Consider the following 15,000-nt stretch of genomic DNA (forward strand, 5'->3'; position numbering starts at 1 on the left):
GTCATCCTCATTCCCCGCAGTCCTCTCCACGCGTGATGTGCACACAAAGCTGCCTGTCAATATTATCTGTCATGGTAATAAACCGGAGTAACCCTGTTGTTGCATGCAAAAGCAAGGCAAATTATACAAATGTGTTTTTTTTAGCAATAGGCTCTGATAAGAAGTCTTGTCGTTACATTTTAAATTGTCGGATCTGATTTGTATATATGTCTAGTTGTGTGGCACAATAAAAGGCAATGACATTGCAAAGAATCTGCTCTAATTAACAGGTATAGTGGTAATGAGATTAACATTTATTTGAAGAGAGACCTGATATCAAGCAGAGCATTGAATAGCAAACTCAAAGCAGGCAAGATACAAAGGTCAAACAACAATCTCAGCTTGATAAAGACAAAAAACTTGAAACAATCACTAGAACCATTAGGAAGACATTTATTTATTTTCTTTCTTTCTTTCTTTCTTTCTTTCTTTCTTTCTTTCTTTCTTTCTTTCTTTCTTTCTTTCTTTCTTTCTTTCTTTCCAATGAATTCCTAACCTAAATTTCAGTTTTCAAAAGCTATACAAGTATCCAGAAACATATGTTAAGAAATAAAATCTATAATCATTGTTTTAAAAACAGTTGTGTAAAGTGATACTGTCAAAAACACACATAACCATAAGGTTATTATATAGTCATACAATAACTAAGTACCACAGACACCCCTGCTGTTCATTGGATAGTTAAGTAATACCATAAATTAATAGATGCAGATTAAGAAGTGCCATAAAGAGTAAAAATGCACCATTATATAAGACCCTCACCGTAAAGTTTAAAGTCACTCATGGAGCAATGCAGGCATATTGTAATCTCAGCCACGGAGGGAAGATTATTGTAACATCACTTTACTAAACAATCAATAAATGGAAGTTTACTGTGATGAAGCCCATACGACAACAATGGATTTACAGATGCCATCATTTCCACAATGTCAGTAAAGAACATTAATTAAGTTTTAAATGCTGCCATCTTCTGGTTAAAGTAATTATTGTTGAGTTGTTTCTACTCACCGACTAAAAGAAGGAAATGTAAGGAATTTTTAATTATCATTTAAGTAAGTAGGCTGGCTTCTGAGGAGACAGTCTCCATCTTGAAAGTGGGAATGTTATTTAATTTTCTGGTTAAATGTATGTAATTATGGTCTAATGAATTAACCTGGTAACCTCAATTTGTTAAGAATCAGGTCAACGTTGTATAGCCTTCAGGTGTAAATCTCTTAATAGGATTGAGTTCAGTCATTACCCAGCCAATTAGTCATAGCCCTTTGTGCCTTAAGTCTCTGTTCTTCTGTAAAGAAGAGCTGCACAAACACAATCACAGACATGCAGTGCAGCAGGTTTGCTCCTGAAAGCACTCATTTACAAGAAAAATATTTATTTATTTATTTATTATTTCGTGCCTGACTTCTATCCTCTGTTATTCAAAGAAATGCAACACTTTTTCCTCAACGTCGTGACTGAGGATGCAACACACTTTAAAAGCCTTCAAGGTGTAAATGCCATACCCCCTGCTGGGCACATCCCTGCAATGTATCTGAATCCCACACAGATGCTGCACCCACAGTAATAAAGGTTGCCCATATAACCCTGTTTATTCCTGGGAATGATTTCATGTAATTGTTTTGAATCTCTCAGTGAAACCACATTATCTTAAGATACTGTGCCACATACAATAATTCAACACTCTAATGTCATGACAAAAAGTGATTTTATTCAACAATAAGAAATGAAAGACACCAAGGAATAATTGAAGTTGTTTATACCTGTCACACTTAAAGGAATAGGTTTGGTTTCATTTGCTTCGTTGCTGAGCATTACATGAGAAGATCAATACTGTAAAACCAGTTTTTCATTTTTATAGTTGGGTTTTTGTACAGATTAACCTAACGAGATATACCATGTTAATTTGTAAGCTTTAGCCATGATAGCCGTTTCCCGTCTTTATGGTAAGCTAACCTCCTGTTTCTAGCGTCATACTGAATGAGCAAATACCGTATAAGAGTGTGATCAATCTCATCATCTAACTCTTGGAAAGGAAGTGAATAAACATATCTCCCAAAATGTCAAACTATTCCTTTAAAATAAACCACTTGATACTGCAGAAAACACTCAAGATTGGTATGATTATATATTATTTCTGCTGCCAACATGAGCCCCACTCATGTTACATTAGGTCAATAGAATAGTTACAGCTGCATCAGCCACATAAGGCCTTCATGTGATGGCGTCACAGGTGATTGTAGCACTTTGGTTGGTTGTGAGGTAGTAGAAAAGGTTTGTTTTTGACTGGTTAGACTGACTCCACCAGGGACCTCCTTTCCATTTACTGATTCTACCAAGGAAGTTCAGTCCCATCCCAGTTGTAAGCCTTGCCAGTCTTTTCGATACTCAGTGCATCTACGATGCTCATCAGACAGCTGACAGATTGTTCGGTGCTGAACAACTTGTCTTTTGGCACATTCTTGTGATATGGCCGGGAGAGGTCTGTGTTTACTGTTCCTGGATGTAAGGACACACACACCACCTGGAGAAGAATCAGAAACACAAGTTGATCAGATCACTATAAGATCCTGTGGTATAAGGACATCATACGCATTCAGTGACGAACATGTTTTCTCTGCTAGTGTTGGAGCAGATATAGAGGCTATCAATAGTCTCCGCTATTGTGTCATTTGTTTTTGGTATTTATGAAATTAAAAAATGTAAAAGCATGTCTGAGAGCACTCAGACCGACCTTGGGTCGACTGCGGCCCAGTTCTATAGACAGATTCCTGGTGGCCATGTTGAGAGCTGCTTTAGACATCCTGTAGCTGTACCAACCCCCAAGACCTGAGAGAAGAAGGTGGAGTTGAGAGAGGAAGTTAGATTGGAAGACAAATGCAGCATATTATTCTCCATTAACATGCATACACTGCATAAACAACTTATTTTGTGATTCCCTTGACTTCTACTCCAGGCAACAGCAGTGGTGTCATCTACATAATGTGTGTAGATATATATAAAAGGTTTCTGAATTGTAACGTAGTTGCTGGTGGTTGATGTTTTTTCCCCCTACAATGCCTACCGTTGTCGCCAATGGATCCCACTTTGGCAGTGATGTTGACAATGATGCCACTGTGCTGCTTGGCTTTTTCTGCAGGCTGTTGGCCGAAACCACCTCCACCCTTCTGAAGGAGAGGCGCAAAATATTTTGCCATAACCAGTGGACCCATTGTGTTGGTTGTCAAAGTGGAAATGATGCCCTGACAGAGAAAATCAATCAGTCAGTACAGATCCATGGTTCAGCTGAAAGATGTAGTGGGTTCTTTGGTGGTGTTCCAGGACACAAATGTTACCCCCCTGATTATTTCCATGGAGCCATGGGATGTGGATGAAAAAGCACATGAATGAACAAAACAAAACGATGCCCAAAAGAGAAGGGAACTAAGTGAATTACCCGATAAGTTATTTATAAAAATGATAAGTTTAGACTTTTAGTGAAGGATGTGATGATTTTGTTGTGAACTCCAGACAAAGTCAACAGGATCACTGGGTGGTTCCCTCGACCTCAGGATAGACATGGCTGACAAGTTTACATGATGTTGTAGACTCGTAGAATAAGATACCTAACTTTAAAGCATTTTTATGCCACTCAACATATTGTGAGAGCAGCTCAAACATCGTCAGTAAACATGCCTTACCTGAGCAGAAACATCTCTCAGGCTGGTCTCTCCTTTCCCCGAGGGGTGAAGCATTGCCGACGAGTTGACAATCAAATCCAGCCGACCGAAGCTTTCCTTAACTCGCTCCGCTGCTCCGCGGATGTCCTCCTCCCGGTTCACATCCAGCCTGAGGACCGTCAGCCTGCCCGGGTGTTGACCGGTCAGGCTCCGCAGCTCGGCCGCTCCGTCCGGGTTTCGGCATGTCGCTATAACGGCAGCAGGGGTTTTGTTTTTCAAGATATGCTTGCAGAATTCAAGCCCCAGGCCTCTGCTGGCGCCTTGAATGAGAGCGATGGGGGCAGCCATTGCAGGAAAATGACATAACACTGGAGGTGAGTAGAGTAAGCTTTGCTGCGTTCAAGTTCCATCACAAAAGTCGTAATTTCGAAAGTTTAGAATAGCAAGATAGTAAGGACATTGCTGGCAAATGACTTTTACAAAGTATGCAATGGGTATGTATTTATTTACCACCTAGAGAAGCAATAAACACGTGTTTTGAAATCACGTTTTCGACATAAACATTGAAAAAGGGAAGCTGACGAGGAGAACTTAAAGGCAGCATGTTTCACAATATAATACGCCCTCTGTATGTCATAAGGAAGGTTACACAACTCTGCATACACACGTGTCTGCTCTATAAGGAGTTAAATTTGTCTCAATATGGTGTGAACAGATCGACAATCAGTGTGTAAATGTTTAAACTGTAAATATAAAACACCCTCCACAATACAAAAATGTATTTGTAAGCACACAAAATATCTTGCATGTTTAAAACGGATCTGCAAATTCACAAACAAATTTACATATGAATTAAAAGTATTTAAGATGTATATAATATTTACAACTTTCAAACAGACATTTGTGAATCAATTTTCTATTTGTGAGGTGCTGTGTAGTGGCCAGATTTGGAGCTTCAGACCTGCATTAAACATTGTCATTGTCAACTATTTTCAACATTACAAATTCTTACTTGCAAGTAACCATATAGAGGTAGCCATTTAATTAACCACATATAAGAAGCAACTTTAGCAGATTTCTTTTTTTCAACAGCTCCATCCTCCAGCCAGTAGATGGCGTTAGCTCAATACCAGGAGGAAATCATGTCAGATGGTCTCTCTTTTCATGTATAATAAATTCGATTATAAATATAGAAAAGATTAATACACCACAAGTGTTGTAAAACATAGTTACAAATAATAAATACACAATATATAGGAACGAGGTTAATATAGACAATTAATTAAATCCAGTCAAGCCCAAGCCTCAAGAGGAACTCGGTTGCCTAGCGACCAGGGGAAGTGTAGAGTCAGCTAGCTAGCTAACGCATGGATTATGACCCATAAAAAAAGCAAATAAATGCCACCAAAAAGAAAAGGACCGTTGCAACTTGTCCAGAGAGAGGTGGACGAAATCAAGAAAAAGGTTTGTTAAAGAATGGGGCCTGCTTATGTGTTTCTCACGGCGACGTTTAAACTCCAACTGTGTGTTACAGAATGTCAGACAGTATGAATAGACAAGTTGTTGCAGCGGTAACTCTTACATTAATCAACCACTCTCCAAATAGAGCGATCCTAAGCTTTGAGCTGTAGCAGCTCGGTTAAGGTAGCATACAGTTTGGCCAATTTTATCGTAAGAGGTCTTTACAGTTGTATCTTGTAGCCTCTTATACCCATACGTTTATTTCAGTAAACAGAGGTAAAAATTGAGAACTTCTTAAAAGCAAGTGCTTTTTGGTGGATCAAGTTTATGCCGAAGTTTGTAGAGTACACTAAGGTAAAGTACCTTATGACTTGTTTAGTGAAGCGCTCAGTCAAGAACCAGGGAAACATTAAAAAGGACAGATTTTAAATGAAGACTGGCCTGCAGCATAGCATCTGTAATGGGCTTGCACATTAAAAAAAAATTTTTTTTTGCACACAGCACAACTTTTGTTAAATTGCTCACTGAAATAAACGTATGAAACTAAGAGACTAACCACAGACAGGCTTATAGATGATCTGTGCTTATTTTGATTTACACAAGCAACAAAAGTATGACTCGTGTCATTAAGCATATACATTGTAAAATATATGTGTGCAGTTCAACCTCAATTGCACATTGGTATCAATATTCTTGTATTCATTGTTGTTTTTTCTCATGGTTCTCCAACCAAGGTTGATAGTCTGGTCAAGGATGTGCAGAGTCAGGGTGGATCTACTGAAGAGGAATTTCGGAGGTAAACAGCTCTGACAGAGCCACAGCAGTGCTTCCTAAACTGTAACTCCAGTTAAGACCAGGACAAGCTCTGAAACTATTGAAGGGACATGGCGTCGCTCTGCTTTTATTTCTATTGCTTTTTCATCCTGTTAAAATTTAGGTGATTTTTCTCACGAATGCTTTCAGGTATGATTTTAAATGTGTCTAATTCCAAACAGATGTCAAGACCTGCAGATGTTGGCTGAGAAGACACTAAGGACACTGATGAAACTAACAAAGGTTAATGCTGTATACTGTCAGTAAACATGAATTATGCCGAAGTCTAAGTAACTTCTTTGCAACAAGTACAGTTCAACTTCTGGATGATGAAAAATACAAGCAAACAATACCATTCTTCACAAATATTATTTTTTTGTATCCTGAAAATTGACTTTAAATTGACAACATTTAAGTCATAATGAGGTTTTCAGGTTTGCATTAAGGTAATTGTTCAATTAAATTTAAGAGAAACTTTGGAATATAACAAACTGAACACAACATTCTATGTTATGGATTAAATAATGTATGATTTGCTTCTAGGCTAATGAGCCAGCTCCGGTGGGAAACTACGATCAGAGGAAACAGGAAGAGGAGAGACGACTGCAGAACTTCTTGGAGCGTCTGAACACGCTCTCTCTGGAGCTTTCACCACCAGGACCGAGCACTGCTGCAGGGTCAGTGACCTGTGTGCTCACTGCAAAGAAAAAAGCAATATGATGGGGGTCATTTATGATTGTTTTATGTACAACACTGTTTCTCTTTGTTATCCAGTTAAGAGTACCATATTCCCGGCTGCAGTGGCTCAATTTGAACCTAACAATTGAAACAACAGTTGAGATTTATCACATCCAGTGCATTTGAACTTTGAAACTCAATTTTTTTAGGTTGTACAAAAGAAACAAAACAATAGTTTGATATGTCATCCTAAATTTAAAAATATGTTTTCATGTTAACATGTTTTTATCCACAGCGATGTTTCAAAAGAAGATAGCGAGGATGATGATGACGAAGACAGTAATAATGATGATGAAGACGATGCTGATAGTGATGGTAATGAGGATGAGAATGAGACCCGAGCTGTGAAACCACCCTCTCAGTCAGATCCTCGAATCTACACAGTCCTCAGTGATTTCAAAGGAGAGCAGGAAGGAGATCTGTCTGTTCAGGTGAGGTACTTTCTGTTTCACAGACAGAGATAAAGCACAGTGAGGTGACATGTCAACAACATGCAGGGGTCTACGAAGTGGTTAAAATGAGAAGGAGAGCTTGAGCTGTAATAACCAACAGTTTCCTCTTCTCAACAAACTGGTTCCACTCCAAACCCCCTCCTTTACTTCTCTCTTCATACTGTCTTTTTAAAGTTGCAAAGTAGGTGGAGTGGGTGAGAAATTATTCTCTTAGGGCATGCCTGTTCAGTTTAAAAGTATTTGCTTGAACCTGGGTGTATGCTCTGTAAGTGACCTCTTACTCTTGCTCATAAATCAGATGATTTCAAGTGATGTAAGTACTTTTGTAATATGTAATTTCACTGTATTTTATTTTGTGTAGACAGGCTTGTTCCCAGATTAGATTTACTTGTCTTTTCTTGAGTTTTATCTCCTTTGGTCTCAAAATGTTGTTTTTTTTCATTTAAAAAATAATTAACAAGTCTATTCGTTAGTGATGCATAACTAACATGAAATTACATGACTTGTTCAATTCCCTGCTGTTTTAAGAGGGGGGAGGCATTGAGGATTATCAGGAAGACAGCAGATGGATGGTGGCTTGCCCAGGACACTAAAGGCAACAGAGGAGTGGTTCCAAAAACCTACCTGAAGGTACACAACCTGCTAGAGTACAACTTATTATAACATCAAACTGCAAACATGGTGTATGATGTATATTGAAAATGTTTTGAGCTTTTTCAGCATTTTTCCATATTTTTTAACCATATTTGTTTCCCCACACTCAACACAACTTGCACAAAAGTGCACAGGGAAACAACATTGTAAATGGCTGTTTTTTAAAATCATCCTTACAGAGGCCCATTTATATTCAAAGATATTAAACCTTCCTGTGTTGTTAATGTTAAATGTAAGTAACTGTAGTGTGCTATTGTAAACTATAGGGATCTTAAGGAGTTAAAACCACAATTTTTTCAGATTGGCCCTGGTGTTGACGATGAAGACGAAGATGATGAAGACGACGACGATGAAAAGGACGACAGTGATGATGAAAATGAGGAGGAGTCGTCAGAGGAGGGGGAAGAGCAAGATGTTGAAGAACTGACTGATGCCCAAGACAAACAGAGGTTTAACTTTAAAATATAAGATTTTAAATTTAATGACGTTTAGCTATCAGATGTTTTTGGATCAGTGCTCCTCAGATTATTGTGAGTCTTTGATCAAAAGTACCTCGTCCGAGTTGGACGACGTCGACTGCATTTATCCAGATGACCAACAACCACCAAATATCAATCATTTGAATCTTGGTTTGAAATTAGTAATGATAGTAACTTCATCCTTGTCATTTGTTCTGTGACAGCGGAGCTTTACACTCCAACTGGTCCACTGTGAGAAAGGCTCTGACTGAGGTAAAACTACATACTCTGCTATTACAACAACTGGAACTGATGCCACTGATCATTTACCTGTCAACAAATACTGTATATTCAATATGTTTAGACTTTTTAATGTGTGTGTGTGTGTGTGTGTGTGTGTGTGTGTGTGTGTGTGTGTGTGTGTGACAGATTGATGCAACGGATGTGCTGTCTGCCATGGGGGCTATACCATCAGGATTCAGACCATCAACTCTCAACAAACTGCTGGTGGATGAAGGTCATTATACATTCTAACAAACACACACCATATAGGTGAAAGGTCTCTGGTCTGACATGCTGCCTTGCCCATGTGGTAACTACAGTATGAAAGTGTGTACAGTCTGACATGAATAACAAAGTCTAGAAGGACTATATTTTTCCAACCATGCTTATACACACACTCATAGTTCCCAGAAACACACATTAACACGGTCATTAAATAAAGTATGTCACGTGTGTTAGAAGCACTCAGTCAGTAGATTCAAAAGATCATCAATTAAATATTTTATGGCTTTTTTCTCAATTAATCAAGTCATCATAATGTCTATAAAATGTTATAAAATTGTGAAAATGCAGATTACAATTTCACAGAGTCCCAGTGACTTCAAATTGCTCATTTTAACTGTCCAACTCTCAAAAGCTCGAACAACGAAAAGCTGAAATCAGAGGATATTTTTGCCCGTAAAATTATTATAATTTATCTGTATATTAATAATAGCTAATAATTACTTGATAATAAAATTGTCTAAATTTTTGTCAACAAGCTTCTTGAATAATTAAGTCATTTCAGCTCTGAACTGTTTATAAGAAAATTACACCTAATTAATAATTCTATTATCAGGTTGTTTCTAGTATTTTCTCCCCGTGTTACATTTCATTAGCTTTATTAGTGATATTATTATACTATTACTATATTAGTTTTTACAAACAATTAAAGAGTAGCAATCATGAGGGGAGAAGCAGAGGGAGCTAGACTACAGAGGTGTCAGTCACTGTTAGTAACTTTAGCTCTTTAAAAATACTCTATGATTAACAGGCAAAAAAATCATACGTTTCTTTTTCTAGGTGTAAAATACAGAGGAAGTCACCATATTCAGCCTGAGCTCAGCCAATCACAGCTCTCCTTTAAAGACCTCTTTCTGGACCCAGACACTGGCAGGGTGAGACAGACTCTCTTTCTTTCAGTTTTTCTCTCAGTTTCTTGTGTCATGAACACGCTCTCTTGACTGAAGCGGTTCACTTTTCTGTGAACTTGTCGTGTAGGTTCGTGCTCGGCAGGTCCGGACGTGTGTTTGTTTCACTTTGTGGAGTTGCAGGATGATTCCCACTCCTGGGGTTGGAGTTCAGGTCCTCAGCAGACACATCCGCCTCTGTGCCTTTGATGGAACTCAGGTATCAGGGGTATCTATGTTGTAAATACAGCTGTACTTCCTTACTTCCCTCCTACCCAAGTCTCTGTTGAATGGAAACAGTTTAATAAATACACTTTATTTATTAGTTAATAGCCAAAAAGTAGTGGGTGATTCATCTCCTCGATTTCTTTATCAGGAAGACTCATGTCAGACCAGACTTTTCTACTTTTAACTCTCTTTTTCCATCCTAGTTTTTTTTTTTTTTAAATGACTACTTGTGTTTCAGGTGTTAAGTAACATCCACACAGTGAGGGCAACCTACAACTCCAGGAGCCCCAAGACCTGGAGCTTCTCTCCCAGGGTATGGTTGCAGCATTATGTAGATTGGAATCACACACTGTTGTTGTTTCCCTTTGTTGTCTGTTCAGGTGATTTGAACTTTGCTCAAACTACTTCTGGCACAAAAAATGTGATGGTTGTTACAGAGGTGAAACATAGCATTGAACATAAACTCGTGCTTAAAGCTGAACTCAAATCTGAAATCCAGCACAAGTGTTTTTGTGTGTGTTTGCTCTAGATGGCAGGTATCCTGCCCAACCTCCTAGATGGAGACTGTTTCCTACGCTGCAACTCTGCTTCTCCTGACCTCGGTATCCTCTTTGAACTGGGAGTCACCTTTATACGGAATGTAAGAACCAACACACACATTCAGATACACGTGATGGGATTAAGTCACTGCAGATAAGATACAAAGAGACCTTTTTTTGTTGTGATGTAAGACAAGAAAAAGCAAATCCCTTCTCTAAAAATGGACAAGCAGAGAGTGTTTGTGAGGGAATCATGTTCGATCTTTAGTTATGTGTGTGTTTTAGTCTACAGGTGAGAGAGGAGACCTGAGCTGTGGCTGGGCTTTCCTCAAACTGACCGATGACACAGGAAGTCCACTCCCCAACAGGTAGACACGCAGATATATCAGTGCATACAATGCACACACAGTCTTATATACATAAAAATAATAAAAACACTGTTTTGTACATGTATTCATTAATGCAGCCTGCTACATATTATACATACACAGAATATCTGTATACTGTAAATAGACAGACATACACATAATTAGAGCCACACATAAATATGAAATCACCCAAACACACATCACTTATTCATTCATTTTCATATGCATGTCTCATATGAAAAATGAATGGATGGATAACTGAAGATGAAACTGACCACACCTACCTAACACATGAATAATGTGTTTTAAAAAAAGGGACAGACTAAACTCTGCTCTGAATACTTAAACTTCTTATCTAATCTGTGTGTAGGACTTATGAGCTGCCAGTGAACGGTGGAACTCCTTACGAGAAGGATGTAGCAGTGGAGGCTTCAGTCACCAGAGGATGTAAGAAGACACAGCAGAGCTCAACACAAGTCCAGTCAAAAAGTTCATCAGATCACAATCAGACAAACAATCAGTGTGACTGTTAACTTTGATTTATAAATACTCCTCTCCTCTCCTCTCCTCTCCTCTCAGCTCAAACTGGTGTTTTCCAGCAGATGCTTCAGGCCAGGCGGCAGCCGAAACTGATTGTCAAGTTGAAATCAGCCAACAGCCGGACCGGAACGCAGCTCAGGTGGGAGGATCAGAAAGAAAAAACTACAACAGAACTTGAACACCTGCAGTAGATTATGTGATCTAATTCAGTATTATATATATATATATATATATATATAATCATTACCAGATTTAGATGTGCGTAGTAACAAGTACTTTTTCTCCCTTCAGTCTCCTGCCAGACACTCTGCTGCACTGTTTGAGCTGTGTCCATCTGCTGGCTCTACACAGACAGCTGCTAGCTGACACACTACTGATGGACAGGCCTACCATGCAGAATGCAGGTAGCACACGCATGTCCATGCCTCTTTTTCAAACTGCAGACATCCACAATTCTCAGAAAAACTATTTGAATAATATTGCTGTCTGTTTCAGATTTGATATGCAGTCCTATACTTTCTACCTTCCCTGTGCTGTTGGACCAACCAGACCTGCTGGATGCCCTCAGGGTCAGTTGGGAGGGCATCATGGTCATATTTGTTCCTGGTTGCTTTTTCTGAGGGGATTATAGCAGGAATTATTATATTCCTACTCGTTTGTTGCTATATAAGTTGTATTGTAGTTTTTTGTATCAAATACCTAGAATGACCAGTACTCAGCATTTCTCCCACTGAAACAGCATTTAGACCAAAACTCAGTAATAAAAAATATTTTAGGGTTAGTTGGTTTTTAAGCAGCTGCACTCACCCCGATCTGTGTAATAACAAGGAAATCTTGAATATATCACTCAATGATTTGGGAATAAAAGGATCTGATGTTTTCCCTCAGGGTGCTTGGCTGGATGCTGAGACCAATATGAGCAGAGCACAGAAGGTGAGCTTGTGTGTTTGTGTGTGTAAAACCACTACAGACCTGTAGAGGGTGATGTCAGCATGAGTAACCTGGTGGCTTTTCTCTTCCAAGAAGTGTGTTTGTGTGTGTTCCTCCCTGAATGTGCATCCAGTGCATCCAGTCACTGCAGGCTGCTGATGAGGTGTGTATATAAACTGTCTCTTCCTCCCTGTGTGTTTTGCAGAGAGACCTGAATTTTCTGAAACAGGAGTTTGTTAAAGTCTACATGTCGTCCGTCTATTTCCTCCTTCACTCGCCCTCGCTGCCGTGTCATCGCTGGGCGGACCCTCTCTCAGAGGAGCAGCGGGCCAGGGTCATCTACGCCATCCTGGATTCTCTCAAACACACCCAGCACACCACCAGCCAATCAGGAGGTCCAGAGGTCTTTGTCGACCCCATGCACCCTCATCTCGCCTTTGATGTCACAGAGTTGACCTTTGACCTCCTCCATGTAGCGCGGTAACAATTACATTACATCACTCAGAGGGAAGGTAAAATTTAATTGGAGTTTGATTGAAATTTTAAAGTAATTGTATCTAGACATCAGTTGGTCTATTAAAAAGAATAAAGCCCCTAAATGTGCCATAAATATATTTTTAAAATGTGTAAACTTAAATGATGAAGATGGCAATGTTCTATTTTATTGTTATTGTGAATAAATCCCATAAAAAGACAAAAACCAGCAATAGGTTAGTTCATTCCTCAGTATTTTCTGACCTCCTCATCCTGTCTGTGGCTCTCAGGCTCAAGCCCACTGGTTCCTTCTGAAGATGTAAAGCTTTAAAAAATGTATCATGAATAAATACTTGAATTAAAAAAACAAAAGACAAATACATTTCTAGAAGACCTGGGCACTGTGGTTCATAGAAAATGTTACTCGATCAGATGTAAACATTGCATTTGTTGGGGACTATTTTAAGGTGTGGATTAATACACAGTTGCTGTTCTAGTGAGTATTTATGCTAACACATACTGTTCATAACATGCAGTACATACACAAGACATCTTTGTGTACCTTGTGATAACCTGAGACACTGATCATGGCTAATGAGCCTGTTAAGTTGCCTGAATAGGTGTAAAATAAAGGTTGAGAAAATGAAAACATTATCAACAAAGATGCCTCTTTAATCTAATCATTGAGTTCACTTTGCTCCTGTTAAATGCAAAGTAGATTTTGTAATATTAGACCCAGTGACATTACTAGCATGTTTTGAAACTGCTATTTTCTGTCAGATTGTTTTATTTTGTAATAAACTATTAAAATCACATGATTTATTACGGCCTCACTTGCTGTCAAGTTGTTTTGTTCAACCTTGTCATCTGGCTGGTCACTGCACTGCTTCATTCATCTCCTCCCATTAGTTCAACATCAGTCATGTGTGTGTTTGTCTTTGTGTGTGTGTGTGTGTGTGTGTGTGTGTGTGTGTGTGTGTGTGTGTGTGGTGTAGAGTTACAGGGCATAAGAGCGGTGTTCACAGTTAATAATTAGTCTGTGGTCGTCTTTTTATAGCCTGGTATAAAAGAACAGGAGCAGTGAGAGGTTGGATCAGTGTGAGCACAGACTCTTTGTCCATCACTTGTGGTTTCACATCTCAGGTAATAATAACAATATTACAACAGTTCAACATATAACAATATGTGATATGTGATGTGAACATTGTAACTGTTAACATTACATTCATGCAAATTAGAATCCCCTACGGGTTGTGATTCGGACAGATCTTATCTTTTTTTATGAGCTCAGTATAAAAAGTCAGTTTTTAAATTGATAAGACTGAGATTTACACTGGCCATCATGATATTAAGATGGTGAAGAATGTTTTCAAAACGTATAAGCAAGGTGTAGGTACTTGTGAACTCTAAAAATGTTGGAACAGTCTTTATGCTAAGATAAACCAACCAGCTGCTCAGGGTCATTTACTGTATAGATTTTAGAGATGTATTGCACTTCTCATCTACCTCATTCAGCCTTTGGCAAGAGAGTATTTGCCAAAAAAAGTGTCAAACTATTCCTTTAAGAGTATAGAAAACTTGGTCACACCCATGAACATATAGCTACTTATGTGGACATCCCTTCAGTGGGAAATCAAAGGCTCTTACCTTAACCTTAAATGTAACACACAAAACCCACAACTTAACCTCTGACCTACAAATGGCTTCTTGTAAAACTGAGGACAGACTAAAATGTCCTCATGTCCCTGAAAAGACCTTTATAATTCAGGTCCAGAACTTAAGTCATCTTGCTAAGTGTGTACACATACACACACACACACACACACACACACACACACACACACAGAAAGCCTTTCTTTGGTGCAGTGTTTCCTGCTGAATAATATTACATATCCTGCATTTCCACATTCCTGCGATGTTGGCATGGTGACCAGAGAGTGGTGTTTAATGTTGAGCAGAAAAATCTAAGAAATATATTGTTTATTGAAGCTTTTTTGGGTATATATATATATATATATATATATATATATATATATGAAGGCTTCAATAAACAAAGAGATGGAAAACACACCTGAAAGATCATTTAAAAGGATCAATAGAAATGAGTGTGACCAAAAATGTCTGTGATCTTAGATAGTTATGGAGACAAAGAGTAAAAAAATTTCAAAAAATTATCAAATTCTGACAAGACATTAACAA

The 15,000-nt window shown here is 38.5% G+C and overlaps 2 protein-coding genes across 2 annotated transcripts; one reads left to right on the forward strand and one right to left on the reverse strand.

The window, feature by feature from the left end:
- Positions 1-1,725: 1,725 nt before the first annotated feature.
- LOC111661991 (uncharacterized) lies at positions 1,726-4,069 on the reverse strand. The gene is made up of 4 exons (XM_023415712.2): positions 3,717-4,069; positions 3,101-3,278; positions 2,771-2,865; positions 1,726-2,560 (listed from the first exon to the last, which is right to left on the reverse strand). The coding sequence occupies exons 1-4, from the start codon at positions 4,041-4,043 to the stop codon at positions 2,369-2,371; spliced, it is 792 nt and encodes a 263-aa protein (XP_023271480.1). The 5' UTR covers positions 4,044-4,069; the 3' UTR covers positions 1,726-2,368.
- An 856-nt stretch (positions 4,070-4,925) lies between these two features.
- Positions 4,926-13,634, forward strand: nphp1 (nephronophthisis 1). Its single transcript, XM_023415711.2, has 20 exons — positions 4,926-5,159; positions 5,891-5,952; positions 6,152-6,212; positions 6,513-6,646; positions 6,943-7,138; positions 7,688-7,789; positions 8,114-8,262; positions 8,496-8,544; positions 8,701-8,788; positions 9,616-9,710; positions 9,814-9,942; positions 10,189-10,263; positions 10,480-10,590; positions 10,775-10,857; positions 11,228-11,304; positions 11,437-11,536; positions 11,689-11,801; positions 11,893-11,966; positions 12,286-12,330; positions 12,533-13,634. The coding sequence occupies exons 1-20, from the start codon at positions 5,094-5,096 to the stop codon at positions 12,809-12,811; spliced, it is 2,088 nt and encodes a 695-aa protein (XP_023271479.1). The 5' UTR covers positions 4,926-5,093; the 3' UTR covers positions 12,812-13,634.
- The last annotated feature ends 1,366 nt before the right edge of the window (positions 13,635-15,000 follow it).

This window comes from Seriola lalandi, unplaced genomic scaffold, assembly GCF_002814215.2.
Source record: "Seriola lalandi dorsalis isolate HSWRI2012SDOR001 ecotype SW California unplaced genomic scaffold, Sedor1 jcf7180002054556, whole genome shotgun sequence".
NCBI classification, from domain to species: Eukaryota; Metazoa; Chordata; class Actinopteri; order Carangiformes; family Carangidae; genus Seriola; species Seriola lalandi.

Bases quoted from the DNA above. Each gene is read 5' to 3' on its own strand.
- LOC111661991 (XM_023415712.2), bottom strand. From the start codon at position 4,043: ATGGCTGCCCCCATCGCTCTCATTCAAGGCGCCAGCAGAGGCCTGGGG. The intron at 3,279-3,716 runs GTAAGGCATGTT...TTTCTCTGTCAG, and splicing joins TGAGAGATGTTTCTGCTCAG to GGCATCATTTCCACTTTGAC. The intron at 2,561-2,770 runs GTCGGTCTGAGT...ATTCTTCTCCAG, and splicing joins TGGGCCGCAGTCGACCCAAG to GTGGTGTGTGTGTCCTTACA.
- nphp1 (XM_023415711.2), top strand. From the start codon at position 5,094: ATGCCACCAAAAAGAAAAGGACCGTTGCAACTTGTCCAGAGAGAGGTG. The intron at 8,789-9,615 runs GTCATTATACAT...TTCTTTTTCTAG, and splicing joins CAAACTGCTGGTGGATGAAG to GTGTAAAATACAGAGGAAGT. The intron at 9,943-10,188 runs GTATCAGGGGTA...CTTGTGTTTCAG, and splicing joins GTGCCTTTGATGGAACTCAG to GTGTTAAGTAACATCCACAC.